A 19,664-nucleotide genomic window follows, 5' to 3' on the forward strand; every position below is an offset into this window, starting at 1 on the left:
AGTAAGACCCTCTGGGAGGCAGAGGAGTGGATGCAGGAAAATCTGACAGGGTGGCATGTTAGTACAGGCTCGGATATTTGTTAGATTGGACTCTGTGGATTTTGAGTCATTTACAGCAGATACTCACTTCACTTGCAAGTTTTTATAACTAATGTGATTAGTAAATCAGTTAATGGCTAATGCTGCCTTAAGGTTGGGGTGTTTTTTTTCCCCCTAAGATTTAACTTCATACCATTATTTTGTTCCTTTGCCCAGACTGTATAGACCGTTGGAGTATGCACAAATCATTTCCAGATGGAGCAATGGTGGGCCAAGACAGTACTGCTCTCCAGCACTAAACCTCATAGCTTGGAGGAGTTTCATTTTGTGAATTCTCCTTGTATGTGAGCAGTGACTCTCTGCCACAGGCAATTCTTGTCTTGGCACAGTGGCTGAGTGACCCAAGCACGGAAGATGACTTCTGTAAAGGAGATCCAGTTCTATAATTTGCTTCTTGACACAGTATTAAGGAAATAGTTACAGCAGTACATGCAGCAAGAGACTGCAGGTTTCCTTGCTCAGATTTGTTCACATGGCAAAGTGCTGTTTTGGCTGGTTATCATGTCGCCTGGGACTTGCATGAACTCATTTGTGACCTTAACAGAGTCATTCTGAAAGCAGGATGTTGTCTGTGTGGCCAGATTCAGTTTTCATTGCTACTAGTTAAAAATGTTTGACAGAACAGGGAGAGTGTAAATCCTTGTTATTAGGCTAGTAGGTGTGGCAGCTAGGTATGCTGGCTCATCAGCTAGCGAAGCAGCGATAACTTGAAGCTTAGAGGCTTTATAAGTCACTTCCATTTGTTTTGCTGCTGTTTTAAACGTGCAGTGCATGTTAGCTCTTGTTCTGGTTGCTGTCTTCCAAAATACTCAATGTATTTCTCAGCTCTAGTTCTGTTCTTACTGCGTTTTTTTTTTTTTTTTTTCTTTTAACTGAGGTGGTTAAAAAAGGCAGATATAGAGAGAAGGAATAAAAGACATGCTCAGTGTCTCTTCAGTCCAGCCCTGTGACCCTATTTGCCTTTAGGTGAGATGTTTTGAGATTCCTGTTACTTCCGGAGCCATGCAGAACCCGAAGAAGGAAACTTCTCTACTGAGAATTGATACACTGAGCAAAGGTAAATAATATTTCAAACTTTCTCATGTCCCAGACTTTGTCCAAAAGCAGTGGTGCTGAGCCAGATCTGATCTGGCTTTCAGGTTAACCACACTGCCTCTTAGGAATTTAGCTGTGGTCACTGCTACCCAGCATACGGTTTTGCACTTCACCCTGGTCATACCAACGCTGAGTACAGATTTGTGCAGCTGAGCAGCCATGGCACATCTCAGGCATCCTTCTCACTGTTGAATAGCTCTGCAAATGTGCCCTCGCACTGACTGTTTGGAAGTAGAGATTTAAGATGCTAAGAAATAAAAATCATATTAAGAAAGTCAGGTCCCTTTTACAGTCCTTTGTTATATTTCCTGAACATGGGCTTTAGGGCATGCCTCTTGTCTTTCTTTTCCATGGTTTGGCAGAAGAACAGAGTTAACATGGTTTGGGAAGAACAGAGTTAACTTGAAGCAGGATGGAGGACAGGAAATCAGCTGAGGAGAAAGCCAGCTGAAGGGCTTTTCTCTTTTAGCCTGGCAGAAGGAGTGGTCATGCTCAGTGGTTCTGGGCTGTCCCTGTCCTCTTCGCAGGGAACTGCTCTTGTGTCACAACTGTGGGTACAGTTTCAGCTTAATCCATGGGCAGGGTTCCCCTGCCCTTGCTCTGTGCCTGTTGCTGTGCGTAGAGGCATGTAGGGCTCAGTTTTCAAAAGCTGAGAATCCCTGTAGCAAATGCCTGGTGCAGGCTGCAAATTGCAGAGGGTGATTTAGGAGTAAGCTGTTTTGTATGTTTTATGCAAAGTGATGTTTTCTTTGTGGGATGTTTCTCTGTGGGAACAGAGATTGAACCCCTCTGCCCAGGGATTAAGGTCTAATGTGTGTTTGCCGAATAATTAATGAAAAAGCTGAGCCTCCAGCCTAGTTGGGATGAGCAGGAATTTGTGTTACTCACTGGACAGCACTCAGCTCTGCTCCTTGGCCGGGCGGCATTTTCACTTTGCTGTTCTCCCTGGGGTTTTCAGACTGCTGAGTGTTGTTAGCCCATGTTCTCCCTGATCTTCATGGCGGGTTTCCTTCTGATGCCCAGCCCTTCAGTGGGATTGAGAGAAGCATCTCAGGACTCATTTATCTGGCCTGTAATGAAAATAGGTGTTTCTGCTACATTGGTTATAGCTCTTGCTAGCCGAGCTGCTGTAATGGCATCATAGAAAAGACTTGGGGAGAATTTTGCTTTTCTCAGTGCTCTGTTCCTTCATTTCTTCTCTTAACCCATTTCACCATTCTTACCTGGTTTGCAATTTCATGAGAAAATTCCATCCACTGCTGACAGAGGGCTTGTGTGGGCTGTAAATGCACCAGAGCTAAATACGTTTAAGTAAGTGGAAATCTTCACTGGAGTTTCACCTATTGGGCTGGCTGTGCCTCGGGCATTGTTTCCTACGTGAGAATTCAGCAGCGTGCCGTCATCTGCACTTCCAGTAACCACAGGTAAGCACCAAATAAAACTTCATCTTATTGACATTACATTTAAAGCATTGACACCTTACAGTATGGCATGTTTTACCTGACAAAAATCTTTGAAATGAAAGGGTATTTTTCACTACTTTCTATCTTATTAATATTGTATGCAACAATATCTGCAGATACCTGAGAGAAAGCAGTGTCCCAGCTTGAGGTCAGAATATATGTTTCATTTTGTTTTTAAGTAGTGATAGCATTTTATATTTCTAGAACAGCATATGACAGATACATCTGCTTCTAAGCATATGGGAATTTTTTCTTAACACTGCTGATCCTCTACTATTCTTTCCTGGTGACGATTCAGCAAACAGAAGGCAGGTGCAAAGATTCTTGACAATAAAAAGTTCGTGTAACGTGCTATCAAAAAAATGCAATTAAGTGGTGGTCTTGCACCACAGACTTAGTTTCATGCAGAACTTTGCAGCAGCTATTTAAGAGAGTGCCCAGAATGAACCAGCATAGCAAGTTTTCTTTCCCTTTCTAACTTTCTTAATGTAATTGGAAGAGACCTGACTCTTGAGAAGGCAATTTGATTCATTAACTTTAGAAACCTTGTATATGTAAAATAGTCAATCCATAGTTCCAGGGAAGAAATCCTACCTCTGATCAGTAGGTAGAGCAGCTCTGGGTTACCTCAATCCTGAAGCCAAACTTATCTGGCTAATGAAGGCTGCTGGTTTTGTTTCTTTGAGCAGGATGTGGTTTCTGCATGTAATGGCGTCACCACTTCACCGTTGGGAAAGCACAAGTACCCAGGTTAAATAAACCAAACTCCTCAAGGTTGGGCATTTCTTTTTATACAGTGTGAGCTGCTGCTGTCTGGCTGAAGCCTTGGTATGTGCATTATAGCCCAGATTACTAAACTTTGATAACAACAAATTGCTAGATGTCTGAAGATGTTATATTGCATTGTTAGTTACTTTTTGTTGTTTAATATTGTTTCCAAGCACACAGAAGCTTGTTTCTAAGGATATCACTGCACCAGCAGCTATCTGAGATTACAATGCAAGAAATACTTGCAATCAAACCAGTTTAATTCATGTATATTTGTACAATTTGTATAAAAAAAGAAAAAGAAAAATAGGTACTTGCAGACATTAACATAAAGACCAAACAATATTTTCTATTTATTTAAAAAGCTTTAAACATACAGAAGCAAACCCCTAATTATAAATGCATCATTATGCATAGATTTTACTGTTTACACCATACTGCTGGCTGCTTTTATTTTTTCATCCAGGAATCTATTTAAACTCCAAGAATTCTTAAACATTCCTCTGAGCTTCCTGGCCTCAGAACTGCTGTCTATCTTATCGAGTCATTGACCTCCAGCTGAAAACATTGCTCTAAAAAAAGAAAAAGTCAAATCTTTAATAAACAATTAAAAGTGCATTAACTGTAGAATTGTTTAATTTCATAAATGTTTAAACAAGTCAGTGAAAAACACCACCCTGTGAATTAGCTTTTTGCATTATTGATTGTAAAGTATCGTTTTAATAAGATTTTGCTATTGCAAACTTTAGTCTTTCTATTTTATTTTATGCAACTGGTCAGTTGCACGGTGTGTAGTATTCCTGAAATACGCACTGCAGTACATTAACACTATTTTACATTTTTAACTGTGTATACAATGCTCTTGCTGTATATCCCCGTTCGTTCTTACAACAAAATAATTTAGCTCAATGAACAGAAGCCCACTTTTAAAAGATGTTTTCGTTTGTCTTTTATTTTGCAGGAGACAAATGCCTATTTCATTCTAAACAAATTCAAAATAACATAACTTCCTGGTAGCTAAAAACTTAAAGTTTTTTTTTTTTGCTGTACACAGGTTTAGATAAAAAAAAAAAAAAAAAGTGATGGCTATTCTGCTTAAGTGTCCTTGATAAGAGAATACTGCCTCTTACAACATCTATATCCAATTGTATCTATTACTTCAATGATCTCTAGCAAAAAATAATAATCAATGAATGGTTTCATAAACAACAGGTGATTAAAGTAAAGGATTTATTATAATCTGCTTACAGTTGTTTGCAAAGACAGACATACGTTTTTGCATAAAGATATAAATTGCTTTTTAAAACTAATTTAGTGTGTTTAATTATATGAAGTTTCTGTGAATTATGAATTGTACCAAACCAAGATTAAAAGTAATAAGGTACAAAAATAGGAGCAAACAGACAACAATTTGGACTGGGACAGGCATTTAACAGTGAAGTGTAGAATATGGCTTTGCTATTTTATTCAAGCAAAGTTACTCTGAGACAGAAAAGGAGGCAGTAACTTTGTTAATATAAAAAGCTGCTGCAGACTGTATTCACCCAGAACCTGGCTTTGAAGTTTTTCTATTTTAGACTTTTAAAAAAAAGTAAATGAAAAGATGGATGTATGACTGTTTCTTTACTGTAAACAACCAGTCTGCATGCTGTGTATCTCACGTTGGAAGTTTGGCTTTCATATTGCTGTGCAGGTCAGTATTTAAAGATCTGCCTATGAATTAGACTTCCAAAATGCAAATAATATATGTATGTATATATTTATATATAAAAAACCTCTCTGAATACAGTCTTTACAGATTACCCATTGCATAAGGCAGGTGTCATTTAAAAAGACAAGAAGCACTGACTGTCTTCAGTGCACCTCAAAATTTGGACTCAGAAAGGGTGTATAATTCCTATTAGACCACCACTGGAAAGAAATGCTACATTCTGACCGGTCAAGGGACAAATTATAGCTCAAAAGCATCAGTGTCACCCCGAGCGAACTCTATAGATTAGGACTCTGAAAAACTATTCTATTGAAATTAGCATATGGTAGCAACAGTTGAGCCTCAGAAAAGTTCACCTGTCCTCTATTCTACTCCAAAATTTCATAGTTGCTTATAAATTGTGAAATAGTGAAAATCACCTCAAAAAGTTTTTCTTTGCAGTCTTATTCTACAGAAAACATTTTTGAGACAAAATCAGACCAACTGAGTTGAACTTGTAGTGTGAACATCTCTCTTTTCACGTGTTCTGATTATTACAAAAAATTCATACAAAATTAAATATGTTTGGAGTTTTTTCACTAAAAATTCTACTCAGCTAATCTGCCCGTATCAGTACCTTACCTTCCCTCTCACCAGTACAAGTCTGTTCAATGTACTTACTGTAATGATCTGCATGTTCCTTTCATCATAATCAGAAATCATTCTCCCCAATCTGAAATCACAATCTGACCTTTTAAGATGTTTTACGTATCCAGTAGTCAAAGGAAAACAAAAAAAAAAAACAACAATTTGGGAAACCGTAATAAAAAAAGAAAAATCATTCAATGTCTTATTCACCTCTTCCCCTGAGAGAGAAAGGGAGTAGAGGGCAAGAACTTACTGTATCATTAAGCTGGCAAAAGCTTTGGAGAGACTGTAATTTGTCTTGTTAAATGAAACCTTCGTAAAGTGGCAAACACAACAAGTGTAGTTTCCTACAGAAATATGAAGCACGATTTCTAAGATGTGCTCATCACGTATACTTGCAAGCGAGACAAAAGGGAGAAAAAATATAGAGGAAAATAGAAAGGCTTAAATACAACTGAAAAGGTTAAGTGTGGTTATTTACAACAGATATTGTAAGATGGTAAATTAGATATGATGCTAAAAAAGGCACAGCTTTCCCTTTCTTAAATACACTGTAAACGGTTCATTATGCATGCAGAACATTTCACTTTACAAAAAAATTACCTTGTTTGTTTAGACAAAGATAGTACTTAAATAGTCTCCAGCAAAATAGAGTTCTTTCAAAAATACTTTCCCATTCATCCTATTAACCATTAAAGATTTTTTTTGTCTCATTTACAAAAGTTCCTTACACCTTATTTCAGGTCCTTCACAATTTATACATACAGCAATGTACAGTACAGCAAAAGACTGCAAAAAATTATTTGTAAAGCCAGCACAATAGATACTATAAATTGATACCAGGGCATTTGTTTTCGCATCTTATCCTTCTTAATTAAATAGTAAATGGACACTTAACACAGTGTATATCATCTATGAGGGGATAACATGGGATAACAAATGCCACAGGTGGGGATAACAGAGTATTCCACACCAAATGTTCTGTTATTACTTTACACATTAGGGTTTTGTGTGTGTGTGTGTATATATGTGTGTATATATATAGTTTTTGTTTGTTTTTATTTTTTTTTACAAGAAAAGAATATTAATGCCCCATATTGACTTTACGTTTTATGTGCAAACCAAGGGTAAGCTTTAAAAAGTTCTCATTAGTTCTTGAACCCTTTTAAAACAAGCAAACAATACCAGAAACTACATGGCATATTTAAAACTCCATCTGTTAAAATATCAAAATCAAAGAGTTATTGACTAGATATGGCTTTTCATCCAGAGGAACAGGAACATTTTCTAAATGCTTTAGGGTTATGGGGTAATTTCCAAACATCTAGGTCTTGCCAAATCCAAGTCAACTGTTTTTCATTCCCCAAACCCTTCGTATGATTTTAGACTATTCAGAGACTGCTGAACAAGTGTAAATAGCATGTTTAAAATATGGTTTCTTGGGTCCTTCATGGGTGTGGAATAACACAGGGAAACTTAAGGCAAAGTTCTTCCATTTAAGACATTTTCTATCACTTCCTGTGAAAGTACAGGGGCTTGGCATTCCCAGATTCCACCTTTGGTAGCTGGTCACTGATGATTTCCACCAGCATGGCTGGAAACTCTACTTTCAGTGCCTGAGACTCTCGGAAGGTGTAGAAACAGAATTCCAGTAAGTCACTGACAAGCTGAAACACAGAAAGAAACAATACTTAGGGAAAATATTGATAATGAGGGATTATTACCAAGAAATGGTACCTTATTCTGACTAGGTACTCCATTTCCAAACAAACAAAGCAAAAGGCAAACAAAATTATTCAACTCCCAAAGCGCTATGGCACCATTTCAAAATCAGCTAACACGGAGAAACCTAGATACCTCCACAGATCTGATTTTTTACCATTATTACACTTCGCATTTCATTAAACAGCAACCAGCCACCATGAAAACTATTGGTACTCAGTGTCTGTGAAAAGAAAGCCTTCTGCCCACAGGGAAAAGATCAACTATAAACTGCTGTAACTCTCTTTACATTTCAGCTGAATACATGTACATTAAGTCAAATTATTTGGTTAACTTCAGTGTACTCTCCAAGGGCCACAACTTAAAAACTGCCAGAGCAGCTGAATGAAACAAATGCCATGTCACACCAAGGCCTTCCAGGCTTTATAGCATCACAGTCCCTATGAGAGGGTTCATCTGATATTTCTATTCATATATAAATACATTTTCAATACATACACATTACACTTTTTTTTTTTCTTTCTGCTTACTTCTCATTAAACTAGAGAGGCAATATTTAGGGAGGTAGGAGGGTTTTTTTTGTTTTTAATAAAGCTCTCTATTTTTGGTAGCAGCACACTTTCAGTAAATTAAGCATAATATTGAGAATTGGAAAGATAAGATAAAAATTTCTAAGGAGTCCTTCAATGACAGAGAAAGAAACTTTTTTTTCCTATCATACTTCAAGTACTGAGTTACTACTGTAGGACCACCAGCAGAACAAAGCTGTACCTTACACTTAGCAGCAGCGGCCCTTCTGCTTACTCTGGGCAGCAGAGGTTTTCACACGTGAAACCATATCATAGTTGTCCCAAATGGCAACAGACAGCTGTTCGTAATCCTAATAAAGGTGGTCTCCAAGAGCAACAGGAATGCAAGTTAAAACACTAAATAGCATACAGATAGCATCAGCTTTTTGGTGTGTGGAAAAAAACAATGCACATCTTAAAAGCACCAATACAGTCTGGCTTCTACCTCATCTCCAGTTTTATTCTTCTCATTTGTCAGTTCCAGGTCTTTGTTTTGGTCTATACCTTACGGGAAATTTAACCACACTACATGAATCAAAGTTAATTTTTACTTTTTTTTTTTTTTTTTTGTCTGTCTCCACACGAAATTGCAAACTGATGTTTGGAAAGTCAAAAATAATGCAGTGCCTTCTGCCTTTACAAAGGATTTACACCATTTCTGCTTATGTAGTTTATCAAATACAAGTTTGTTGTTTCAGTTCTGAACATGCAGAGTTGTACTCTGCAGTAAAGCCCCAGTTAAAGATACAGCAAATAAAAGTGTACCTCGGCAAGGCTGAAAAAGAAATAAAAATATACGGGCAACAACAGACTACCTTCCTGCAGCTCCAGACCTTACTACTTAGTTTCAGGACTTTCACAGCTGTTCTGGCAAACATATAAGCAGTTTATGAACACCACCAAGGAAGTGCTGGGACCACTCAGACACACAACCGTCTGCTATGGAGCACTGCGAGAGGCTGTTTGCTATTGCTTAGTTCGTTCCTGATGATCTGGCATGTCATGAGGCAATGCTAATTAATTAAAACAGATGCATGCTAAATAAGCAGCACAGACATAATTTGGTTTTCAAGGAAAAAATGCTGATGTTCAAGGGTTTAGCTTTAGCCATTAATTTTTTTTTTCTTGCCTATACCATATGCAGAAAATAGGCCAAACATGCACAAAAATGAAGGAAACTCTTGGTATACAGCCACTGTATCCTCCTGCCTGTGTCCTCAAACACCAGGCAAACCAAGCCTCACATCCCACAGCCTTGACCATGACTTGAACACAAGCACTTCATCCACATCACCGAACCTGAGAGAGGGGCTGGGGTCATCGCTGTCCCCCTGCCAACCAGCCATGCTGTGCCGATGGCTCACCTTCTGTCAATTCAAGCTAATTCCTGCGCCACGCCAATTTGTGCAGATTTTTTTTTTTTCTGAATGCAGTGGGATGGATATCACAGGAAAGCCTACTTAGAAACTATTAATTGTGCCCTTCCTAGCTAGCTTTTATCTGTAACATATAAAGTATACATGAATGGCTGATGGATACGTGGAATAAAGGCAAACTGAAAATTAGTAACATCATGAGAGCATAATCTGTTCTACACAATAAACAAGGTAGCTGTCCAGTGGGGAGCACAGAGGATGTGATCCACAGTTCATAGCACAGTTCATAGTTCATAATCATAGCACGAGTGTCACCAGAGAGGGGAGGAAAGGTTAAATTACCCAGCAATTAGGACAAAAATCTAGAACTCCCTATCACGTAATAATTTTTTTGAGCCTTAAGAATAATGTATTCTCTATCTAGTCAGTCCTCTAAAATTTTTGGTCCTCTATTTCCTTTCTTAAGCAAAGTTACCAACTTTAACATACTTAATAACAATCAATCATTTTAACAACAACAACAAAAATAAAGCAATAAGAACTCAGAGTTGAAGCATCTGTACCACGTGTAGCAAGGACCACGGGACTTGGTTAGAACAACTGCAGCTGTGTGGACTGGGGGTCTAGCACCAGGGGTGTTTTTGTTGTTAGCTTTTCTTTAAAAAAATGAATTAATATGAGAGAATCATATAATTTATAAATAAAAATACATACTGCAAGAGAATCAGAGACATATAATAATATAATATGGGATGGTCAGCTAGAGAAGGCTGCAGAAGTAGTAACTGAAGGGAGGGAGGAGCACGGCTGAGAACCAAGCAGTGCTCTTTTCTGCAGGCGTATTCATGTGTTTTTAAATATTGCCAGCAGCCTTGATATGAAGATGCACTGGAGGGATGAAAAACTCAGCTTCCATAGGCAACATTAGTTTGAAATTTCAGTAGCTGCCTCTGCAGCATTCATCTGGCACTATATTTTATCAGTTAGTGTGATTTACAACAGGTAAATAAGTTAGCTAGCCTTTTGCTTTAAAAGAGAAGCTCCCTCTTCCGTAAGGAAATGAAAAGTTTGCTTTCTTTTCTAAGATGTAAGCTCTGTCAGCGTGGTGACAGTGACTGATACACGAGAGGTTACAAGTGGTCTCTAAATTAGAAAGATACGCAAGCTGTCTGGCACCTCTACATTTGGCTTACGATTTTTCTAGATCAAATATACTGCTGATTTTTCTTCTTCAAAGAACTATAAAATCTTGGTGTTCTGCAGGCTCCTGACTGCCTTCTACCAAACCATTTTCACCCTCTGCTTCTTGCAGCTTGCACAAGAAATGCTGACACCACCTCCACCACAGCAGCCCAAACGGCACCACTACAATTCAGAGCACCGCTGCTTTCACAACTGGTGCAACAGTGGCCAGAAACGTGCCTACTTCCACAGTCTCTGATTATTTCAATTAGCAAAGCACATTTTTAAGAGTTACAGCCTTAGCACAGCGCAGTCAGTACAGTTAAGACCATGACTAAACCAACTCCCATTTCTTCAGGACACAACCTGGACATCCTGGGGCAGCAGCTCTCAGATGCTGGGCACCTCCGAGGACAGAGCCCACAGCCCTGCGCTGAGCTGGGCTGCAGGGGTGCGGACACGCGGCTGGGAATTGGTACGTCCCCATCCCTGTCACCCCGACTGCTCCAAGGCAGGACAGCTCGCTTCCAGGCACGCGGATCAGCTGCTGGCTGCAGCCCTTCGCCGCTTCACTCACTCACTGTTCCTCGCCCTGCCAGAACTGCCCTGCAGAGAGGGTGCTGCACTTACACCTTCTCAAGGCTGCAGCAGATCTGGTACTTCTCAGAGTTTTACTTAATCAAGTCTTCACGTTTTGTGAGCTGTATTAAATGCCTCTGAGAAACAGGAGTATTAATCAAACTTCATTTTCTGTTACTAGGGTGGGGTTTCCATAAAATTAACTTTTTCCACCCATACTGTTCTTCATAATTAGAAAAAATGAATCTGTTAATGAAGTCCCTGAAGTTAATACAGTTACAGTGACCTTTGAGCACTTGCAGAATTTTTACAGCAGAAATAATCGATTTGGGTTTGGCACTCTCGCCATGCCCTCGTACTTCCAGAAGTGGTAAGAATGGTCTCATTTGCAAGGGTGTCCATTTCTGCGCTAAGTTTTCTGACTCCAGGATCTCCCCCAGTCTCTGAGCATGGTATGAAAGCCCACAGCACTCCTCTATCAGGAGCGTCTTTGCGTTGAAGCCTACTGATACAGCAATTAAGGCAGCAGTAGGATAACAACATGGTGCTGTGTAGTTTTTCCTGTTATTAGCTACAGCTACTACTGACAAAACCCCAGCATTCTCCTACCAAAATGACACTCCAAAAACTTCCTAAAGAGGAAAACTTCACACACAGTGCAGGGGGAAAGTGAGGCAAGTCCAAGGAAGGAAGCCTTGGCATCCAGCTATGCAGTGAGTTTACCTCATGCCAGCAAGGAATTAAGGGAGGATGAAATGCACATGGATTAGGCACTAAAAGTATCTAACCAGAGTAGACAGCAACCCTGTTCTGCCTGGACAGCTGCATTTATCCCATTTAGGAACTGCACTTTTTTTTTTTTTTTTTTTTTTTTTTTGTCCATAGAAACATGGACACAGAAACCGCAGCACTTGCAGGTAGTCTAGCACTTGACAGCTGGACATGACATGGAGGAACCGGAGCTGAACTCAGCATAGCTGGAGTTTGCGTGCGAACCCACAGTATCATACACCAATGAAACGTCCTGAGCCCTTAGCCAGGGTAAATTTTGGGCCAAGTCTCCCTTGTTCTGTTGGGAACAGAGGACTCTGCCCTCCAACAAACACCTTGTACCACAAAGAAGAGACCCAACCATGACAAACGGAGCAAGACGACCCTGAGAGCAGCCCACTGTTTCCATTAAAGATCTGGGAACGAATTTCTCACTTAACAGACACTTATCAGCTGCAACACGTGTGCCCTTACATCACTGCTGGTTTTGCAGTGGCCACACAAGGGACTGGGGATTGGCTCCTGCCTCTCAGCAAGCAGAGAAATGCTGACACGCAGAATTTAGGCACTGGGACTGAACAGCTCACAGCAGTGGGACACAACTTCGGCAAGTCAGGAGCGGGAAGTGCACCCAAAGGTGCTGGCAACAGCTGAGGGGCTCATCTGTGGCTCCGTATTTGTGGGATCGAGCACCTGCAGAGGCACATTTGCATCCACTGCATCGTTCCTTGCAAACCTGCCCCTCGAGGAGCTCGCCCTTCTCCCCCCTGTCAGCTTTCTCAGCGAGTGTAATCCTGGCTCTCTCAGCCTACGGAAAGATCCACCTCAGCTATAAAGTATTCCCTTCAGGAACCATAAAAAATTAATTATTCAGCAGCATGAGCCTTAAAGAATTTATTTTTGTTTGGCAGAAAATATCAACAAGCAAATGACAGTGCAGTGCTGTGCCTTGCCAAGACAAGGGGAAGGTTCACATTAGGGTTTAATGTCATGGCATCGAAACAAAAGCCCTCTTAACTCGAAGTCTGTTTAGTATCAGCCAGATTGAAACCAAACTCAGCTTTTGTTCTGCAAACCGCCTAACCATACACTAAAGTCTCTATATGAAATGAGGCTTGCCATGCAAGATACAACCCTTCCTGCCAAAGCCAACAGGAGATGCTGAGGAGGATCCAAATGAAGTTTTTGATACCATGTGCAGTACATCTGTTTCTAATGTTCCTGCATGCCATTCGTCTGATCACATAATGCAGTTCACCTACAACCAAGCCCTGCACGCGTACCCCTGGCTGAAATGCCCACGGCCCTCATGGGCACATGCCTGAAACCTTTCTGTCCTGGGTAGAGACAGGCTAGAGTCAGTCCCCGCTACGCAGCACCTCTCAACACCTAACGCTGCCTCCTGGAATGAGGAAAGCGGGCCAGCCATGTCCGAAGAAACACCATGCAGCCCTCCATGCAGGAAAGAGGTTGATGGTGCTGTTGCCCACAGTGCTCCCAGACCCTACCCACGCCGTGTCCATCACGAAAGCACGGCTGAGCCGTGGCACGACAGCAAGTAAATGGCAACAGCCTCACCTTGTCATCTCGCGCCGAGGGAGGGGAAGGGCACACTGTGCAACCTGGTCGATGCTGTCAGCTGCTGCCGGCTGTGTCAGCAGCCACTGCTTGCACGCAGTGCCACGCAGACACACGGTGATGCCGGGCACGCCGCAGCCCGCAGACATGCTCCTAGGGCTGACTGCAGGTGTGTACACGCACCATGGTTGTCTTGTCTGCTTGGGATGGATTTCCATCTCTTTATACTTCAGTTTTGCTTTTGGCGCCTAGAGGCTCTGTGGATCATTAGGTAAAGCTGCTCATCTTTTCCAATAACCAAGTGCCTACCCGGCCTTCTTGAAAATTTCTTTTTCCCTCACTTCGGCACTTTCTCACCTGCACATACGTTCGCTATGTGGATGAATGATTTACAGCACAGAGCAATATAAAACCATCTTGTTTTTTTTCCTCTTTTTTTTTTCTTCCTCACGTTATATAAGCCAAGCAGCCTGTAACCCGATATTCCCATGTGGTTCATTTCACGGAGCCCTCAGAAAGTCTATCTAAAAATAAGGTCGATAGAAGGAAGCGTGAAGGTGCAAAGAAGTAGTATTCCTTTATCATCAGCTGCCTCGCTCAGGTAAAGTGAACTCCACAATGGCGAGATGCTGCCCTGCCCTGCCCTGCTCTGCTCTGCTGAAAAAGCTGGAGGCAGCGGGAGGACTGAATAAGCATGAACTGTGCACAAGTCCCTTCGGGCGCCTGCTGCAAATGCCAACACTGTAGCTATGGCCGCATATAAACATGGGACTTCAGCTCCAGTTAGACTGCTCAGCACCAAATCTATTCTGATCCTCCAAAATTATAATGGAGTAAGTTAAAAATACACAGGTGACGGCTGAACAAGCGTTCCTCCTATATGAAGGGACTGAGCAGAAAATTTGCATTTACACGGACAGAACGGAGAAATGCTGCCCTACCTGGCAGCGGGGGGAGAGGAGCAATTCTCACTTCTCATTAATGTTATCACCTCTCTAAATGTATTCCAGTGGATTTCAAACACCGAGAAGCAAATAATCAGTTTTAGAGAGGAAAAATAAACAAGTGTCTTTGCTGAGCATCTCAAATAACACCTCTGAAAGAAAGCACTGTTGTGCAGACAACTGGTCTTTTAAAAGGAGAATGCTGACAATAGGACTTTCTTTACAAAGTCCTTTGTAATAGAGCGCTCTATTAAAACAAAAGTAACACAAAAATAGCTTAATTAAAGATTAAACAAAACACAAGAGCAATCTGAAGGAGCTTCTCCTCTGGCTAGTTCAGCTTCCAGTGGTTAATGCTGTTTTGGAAAGTGTTTGTAGGACACTGTGGCATTCCCAGCCAGCGTGCTTCTACCAGCCCGTCACCTCAGCCACACAAACACATCCACCTAAAAGCAAATCCCAGACGCTGCCTATTCTCAAGAGGATTAGCAAACCACCTAAATGCAGGGGTTTGCTAACTGCCCTGAGGTTCAGATGTGAACATCTTGCAAATGATTTTATCACCCATCCCCTTTCTTTCCACTGAAACACTACAACTTCCTTTGCTGGCACAGAGCAAGTGAAACCCGATCTCCGAAGAATGAGCTGTTACTGCAGTACTAATAATACTCTCCCTGCCTCCCACCAAGATTTTCAATGTTTTAATGAACAACAGAACAATATTTGAAAAATAATTCCATATGTACATTCTGTAAACAGACCTCGGGCTCTTATACAGATTTGACCTGAAGTGCACTGTACTGTACTGTCTCTACAAAAATGAAATTTAAGTCGAGTACAAAGAAGTACATTTATATGCAGGCTCTGAAAGCAAGTGCTGTCGTTCCTTCACACAGCAAATTTACTTTCCTGCCCACCCAGGATGGAGCAGACCAGCTTCTTCCTTTGCTGCCATTTACCAGTTGTTACTGGGAGGTCACCCCTGCGAGCTGCCATGCTTCAGCCTCTGCTCGTGGGACAACCCCCTGTTGTACCCAGACCTGACTAAAGCTCTGTCTCTGGCCCCAAGAGCCCCGTCACTCACTGCACCGCAGCTTCAGAGTGGATGGGCACTCACATGGGGCACTGGAGATCCCTCAGGTTGGGGACATCAGCAGAGCTGGGCCACTGGCTTCCTCAGAGGGGTTTCCTCTGAAGGAGGGTGTGGGATGCTTCTCCACGTCTGGAGAAGCAGCGTTCTGCACTTACCATTTTATCAGCCAGAAACGGGCTCAACAGCTCGACGTTACACACCTGCTCTGAAATCACGAGCTGGTCCCATGCACCAGGCACCCACCACAACCCTTCCAAGTCGTTTTTTGCCAAAGCACCAATAGCCTTGTCATTTCAGGACTAAACTTGTAGTTTCCCGTGTCATTAATGACATCTCACACCCGACGCATACAAAACAAACACCTCATGCTGGAATGAGACAGGATGGTAGTAACAACCTAACAATACCGTGCATCTTATACTCGAAAAGCTCAGTCAAAGCTTCAAATACCCAAGATGGCTTCAAAGTCTAAAAATATCTTTTAAAGTCATCCTTATTGGAGTACCAGCTGTAAAAGATCAGCAAATTAATTCAACATTTATCAGCACACCAGGCACGTTAGATGCGTGACACACTGATCCAGCACCTTTCAGCGAGAAGTGACTCAGGGATACTCTGCGTGGTGCACTCGCACCGTGTCTAACAGGGCCAGAGCTAACACCACTCCTCCTGTTGAATAGCCTCTGACCTTCAGTGAATCACAGAGAACACACTACCATTCAACAGCGGAGCAGGCAGCAGGACCCAGCCCTTAATGACTTATATTTTCTTATTTTACTTGGCAATTGTCCTTAAATTTGTCTGCTAACGACTTCTCTCAGATGTTCCTTTAAAAATGTGTTGTGGTTCCGTTTTCTTTTTTTTTCTCCCTGTGAGTTAGCACAATTAAAAACTACTGGTTTACCTTAACGGAGAGATTTTTGCTTAACTTGTCTGCACTCCCTGAGGAGTTATACTTACATCATGCATGGAGTCAAGGAGTTTAGTCAGTTGGTAGAATCTCTGCCAGCTTTGCCCAGAGTTACTTGGACATTTAGTTACCATCTTCTTTAGTTCTTTAATGTAATTTGCCCTCATTTCTTCAAATGCAGCTTGGCTTTTGAGACCATCCTTGGGAACTGTCATTAAAAAGACAGTCTTACATTAATATTAACTGTATTGCTTATTCTTTTGATGTGCATACTTAAAAAGTTACACTAGTTAATGTATGAAAGAATTAAACCTTGAAGTAACGTCCATAATTTTACAGACATTGGTATGGAATCAACAACATCATACAGATTTTCAAGTGATTCAGGCATCCTCTGCAGATCCGTGGTTGCAGACTGCTTAGCTGAGGCACAGGACAGCATCTTAGAAATATGACACATGCTGTCCTCATGCTCAAACTGCTTTTAATACAACCCAACCACACACACATACAACAACATAAAAACCCCAGATGGATCAAGAATACTTTTTTAGAATTTGAAGATGTGATTTATCATTCTTGAATGATTTCCCACACTTAGGGGAGGAGGGGAAGAATTACAGCTGTTACGTGTGGAAATGCTAGAACAAGTGACATCAAGTACCATCTAAAATTTCTTTGAGTGTTAGTAAGCGTCTGCATCACACCTAGAACAAACGGAGTCATTATTCTGCGTGAAACAGAAGACTATTTTCCAAACAGGCATCCTGACCCAGGGATTTACCAGACACACGTTTGCAGCCTTTAACACAAGCGTTTCTGGTGTCCTATCAAAGCGTGCATCTGCAAAAGGAATCATTTCACAAATGGACTAAAAACTGAGTTTTGATACTTTCTACTACAGCTGATTTCAACAATGCTAATTACAAAAGCAAATACATGGTTTCTTTACAGATTGCAAATATTCTTGCACTCCAGTGGGTTCTGCAAAAAAAAAAAAAAAGACGAACAGCTTAAAGGATCAGGTCTCTAGGAAACTCCTGAAGAGGTTATTAACAACATTACACAAAATGTTCTGAAATTTTAATACCTGTATTGGTTGAGTATTGCTTAACCATCAAATATTTTTATATTCTGTCTCTCTCAATTCTAGTCCAAGGAAGGAAAATAAAATACTACACTGTACAGAGTGAGCTTATTTTCTAAGTGAGCTGTAAAGGTCTGTCAGAGTAAACTGAATGGGAAGTTACTTATTAAAAAAGGAAAGGAAAAAGGGGTGATCTTCCAATTTAGCTTACTCTGACTTAACATCTTGACAGAAATTGTCTTGATCGTCCATTCCCTTCTCTTTGAAATCCTGTAGACTGCCTTCTATCTCACTGTAATCACATAATAAGCATGTAACAACCACCCAAATTGCTCACGCAGAGAGGCTTTAAGAAAAAGCACTGGTTGTCTTGTGTCACCAGTATCTACCAGAGCAATTTAGCAATGGGAAACAAGGAGGAGCTCTACCACCACGTGAGCAGCAAGGACTTGTGACCACCAAGTGCTCAACAGGGGCACAAGGAGGAATCTTTAGAAAAAGCCTAGGAGGTAACAGCTCCAGCCTGCCCACCACTTGGTAAACACTGCCTTTGCTCTTTTCTATTTAAATTTTAAATTTGAGATGCCAAATATCTCAGTTGCTCGGCTGACAGAAAAAAGAAACTGTCTGAAACAGATGTGCCAATTCAGTTAAAGCCAAATGAATATAGAGACATCAATCAAAATGAGTAAAGCCCTTGGAGCATACCGTGGCCCTTACACAAAATGCAGGGCTTTACAGTTCCTATAACACAATTCTGTATTCCTAAATGCTGCTTAAGACAGCTACAGCCACTCTTTGTCTACTACTATGCATCTTACTGCTCTGTCTGAAAATTATTATACCGTCACCCCAGCCAGATTATTAAGACAGAAAGAAAGACCACAAATAAAGAGAACTCAAGCAAAACATGAAATTCTGGAGGTTTGCCCAGTGTTTCTGATTTTACTTATTAAATGCAGCAATGCTTTTGGCAAGTTCCCAAAATCTATGGTCTGTGGAAAGCAAGAAAACAATTGAGTTGTAATGTGTGGTTTCTTCCACATGTAAATGGAGTGAAACTTCCTTGATGTGGTCATCATGAAAGTTTCAAAATAACTTGTACTCTGCTCATCACATGGTTCAATAAAAAATGAAAACGAACCTGGTGTTTTCTGTCGTAACGTTGTATCAAGGTGCAATCGTTAGAAACTAGGTTTGCTGCTCCTCATGTGGCACTTTCTGGGTTTATCACTGCCTTCATTTCTGTTTTGTTCTCCCCCCTTTCTCTCCCTCAACATAACTATCCTGATTCTTGCCAAACACATTATTTTTAGAAGGTCTTGTAGTGACCAGCATGTGCGTTTCAAAGGGAACCAGCTAGACGAAGTTAATTGGCAAGGCTGATCTCGCCTAGCAGAGTCATCACTTAACACTCTCAAGAGGGCAGAATAATAAATACCTATCTTAAAGAAATGATGCCACGTTTTTAGGATGCCTTTAGGCTCTCTTTCTAAATATTCTCACCCTTTAGGGCTGGTTAGAAAGTAGCGGGGCCACATCACCACTCTAGATATGCTCTCAAGAACATTTTGGGAGCTACATCCCCCAAGCACTTCAAGTTAAGCACCACCAGCTGCTTCCTGAAAGACTGTCAGGTCCCGGAGGATCCGTGTCAGCAGGGGGACGTGGGGTCAGCCCTGCAGGGCTCCTGCCCAGTGCCGTCTCTGCCCTGCAGTCACTGCCCCACTCTGGGGAGCAGGAATGGCTTCAGTGGGAGGGATGGAGAGAGTGAGACAGCCGAGCCTGAGAAACTTACAGCCCCAGGAGGTTTCTGCTGGCAGATCCAAATCCCCTCCAGCCGGGATGGGAACTGTAGCTTCACCTCCTCCTTCAAAGGCAAGCACTTTAACCGCAGCGCTACTGGCAGGGTGAGATGGGCGAGGTCTGATGGAGAGGAGAAAGTGCCCTGCCCGTCACACCACCTCGCCTGGAGGGGCTGCCCCTTGGCGGGGCTGGATGCCACAGACCCCTTCACAGGCACCTAACCCTTCCTGCAGCCAATGTGCCCAGGCTACTGCTGGGGTTTCAGGACACTCCTGTGTGTCTGC

At 41.5% G+C, this 19,664-nt stretch overlaps 1 protein-coding gene across 5 annotated transcripts in view; it reads right to left on the bottom strand.

The window, feature by feature from the left end:
* Positions 1-3,678: 3,678 nt before the first annotated feature.
* NR3C2 (nuclear receptor subfamily 3 group C member 2) overlaps positions 3,679-19,664 on the bottom strand; it is a 201,622-nt gene continuing 185,636 nt past the window's right edge. For 4 of the 5 annotated variants that reach the window (XM_068680919.1, XM_068680918.1, XM_068680920.1 and 1 more), the window contains 2 exons: positions 16,538-16,695; positions 3,679-7,430 (listed from right to left, as the gene is read on the bottom strand). In XM_068680919.1, coding sequence (XP_068537020.1) covers positions 7,275-7,430; positions 16,538-16,695 — 314 coding nt within the window. In that variant the 3' untranslated portion in view covers positions 3,679-7,274. The remainder of the gene's footprint in view (positions 7,431-16,537; positions 16,696-19,664) is intronic. The other variant, XM_068680921.1, reaches the window with a different exon arrangement.

The sequence above is a fragment of the Anas acuta genome, chromosome 4, assembly GCF_963932015.1.
Source record: "Anas acuta chromosome 4, bAnaAcu1.1, whole genome shotgun sequence".
In the NCBI taxonomy this organism is placed as follows: domain Eukaryota; kingdom Metazoa; phylum Chordata; class Aves; order Anseriformes; family Anatidae; genus Anas; species Anas acuta.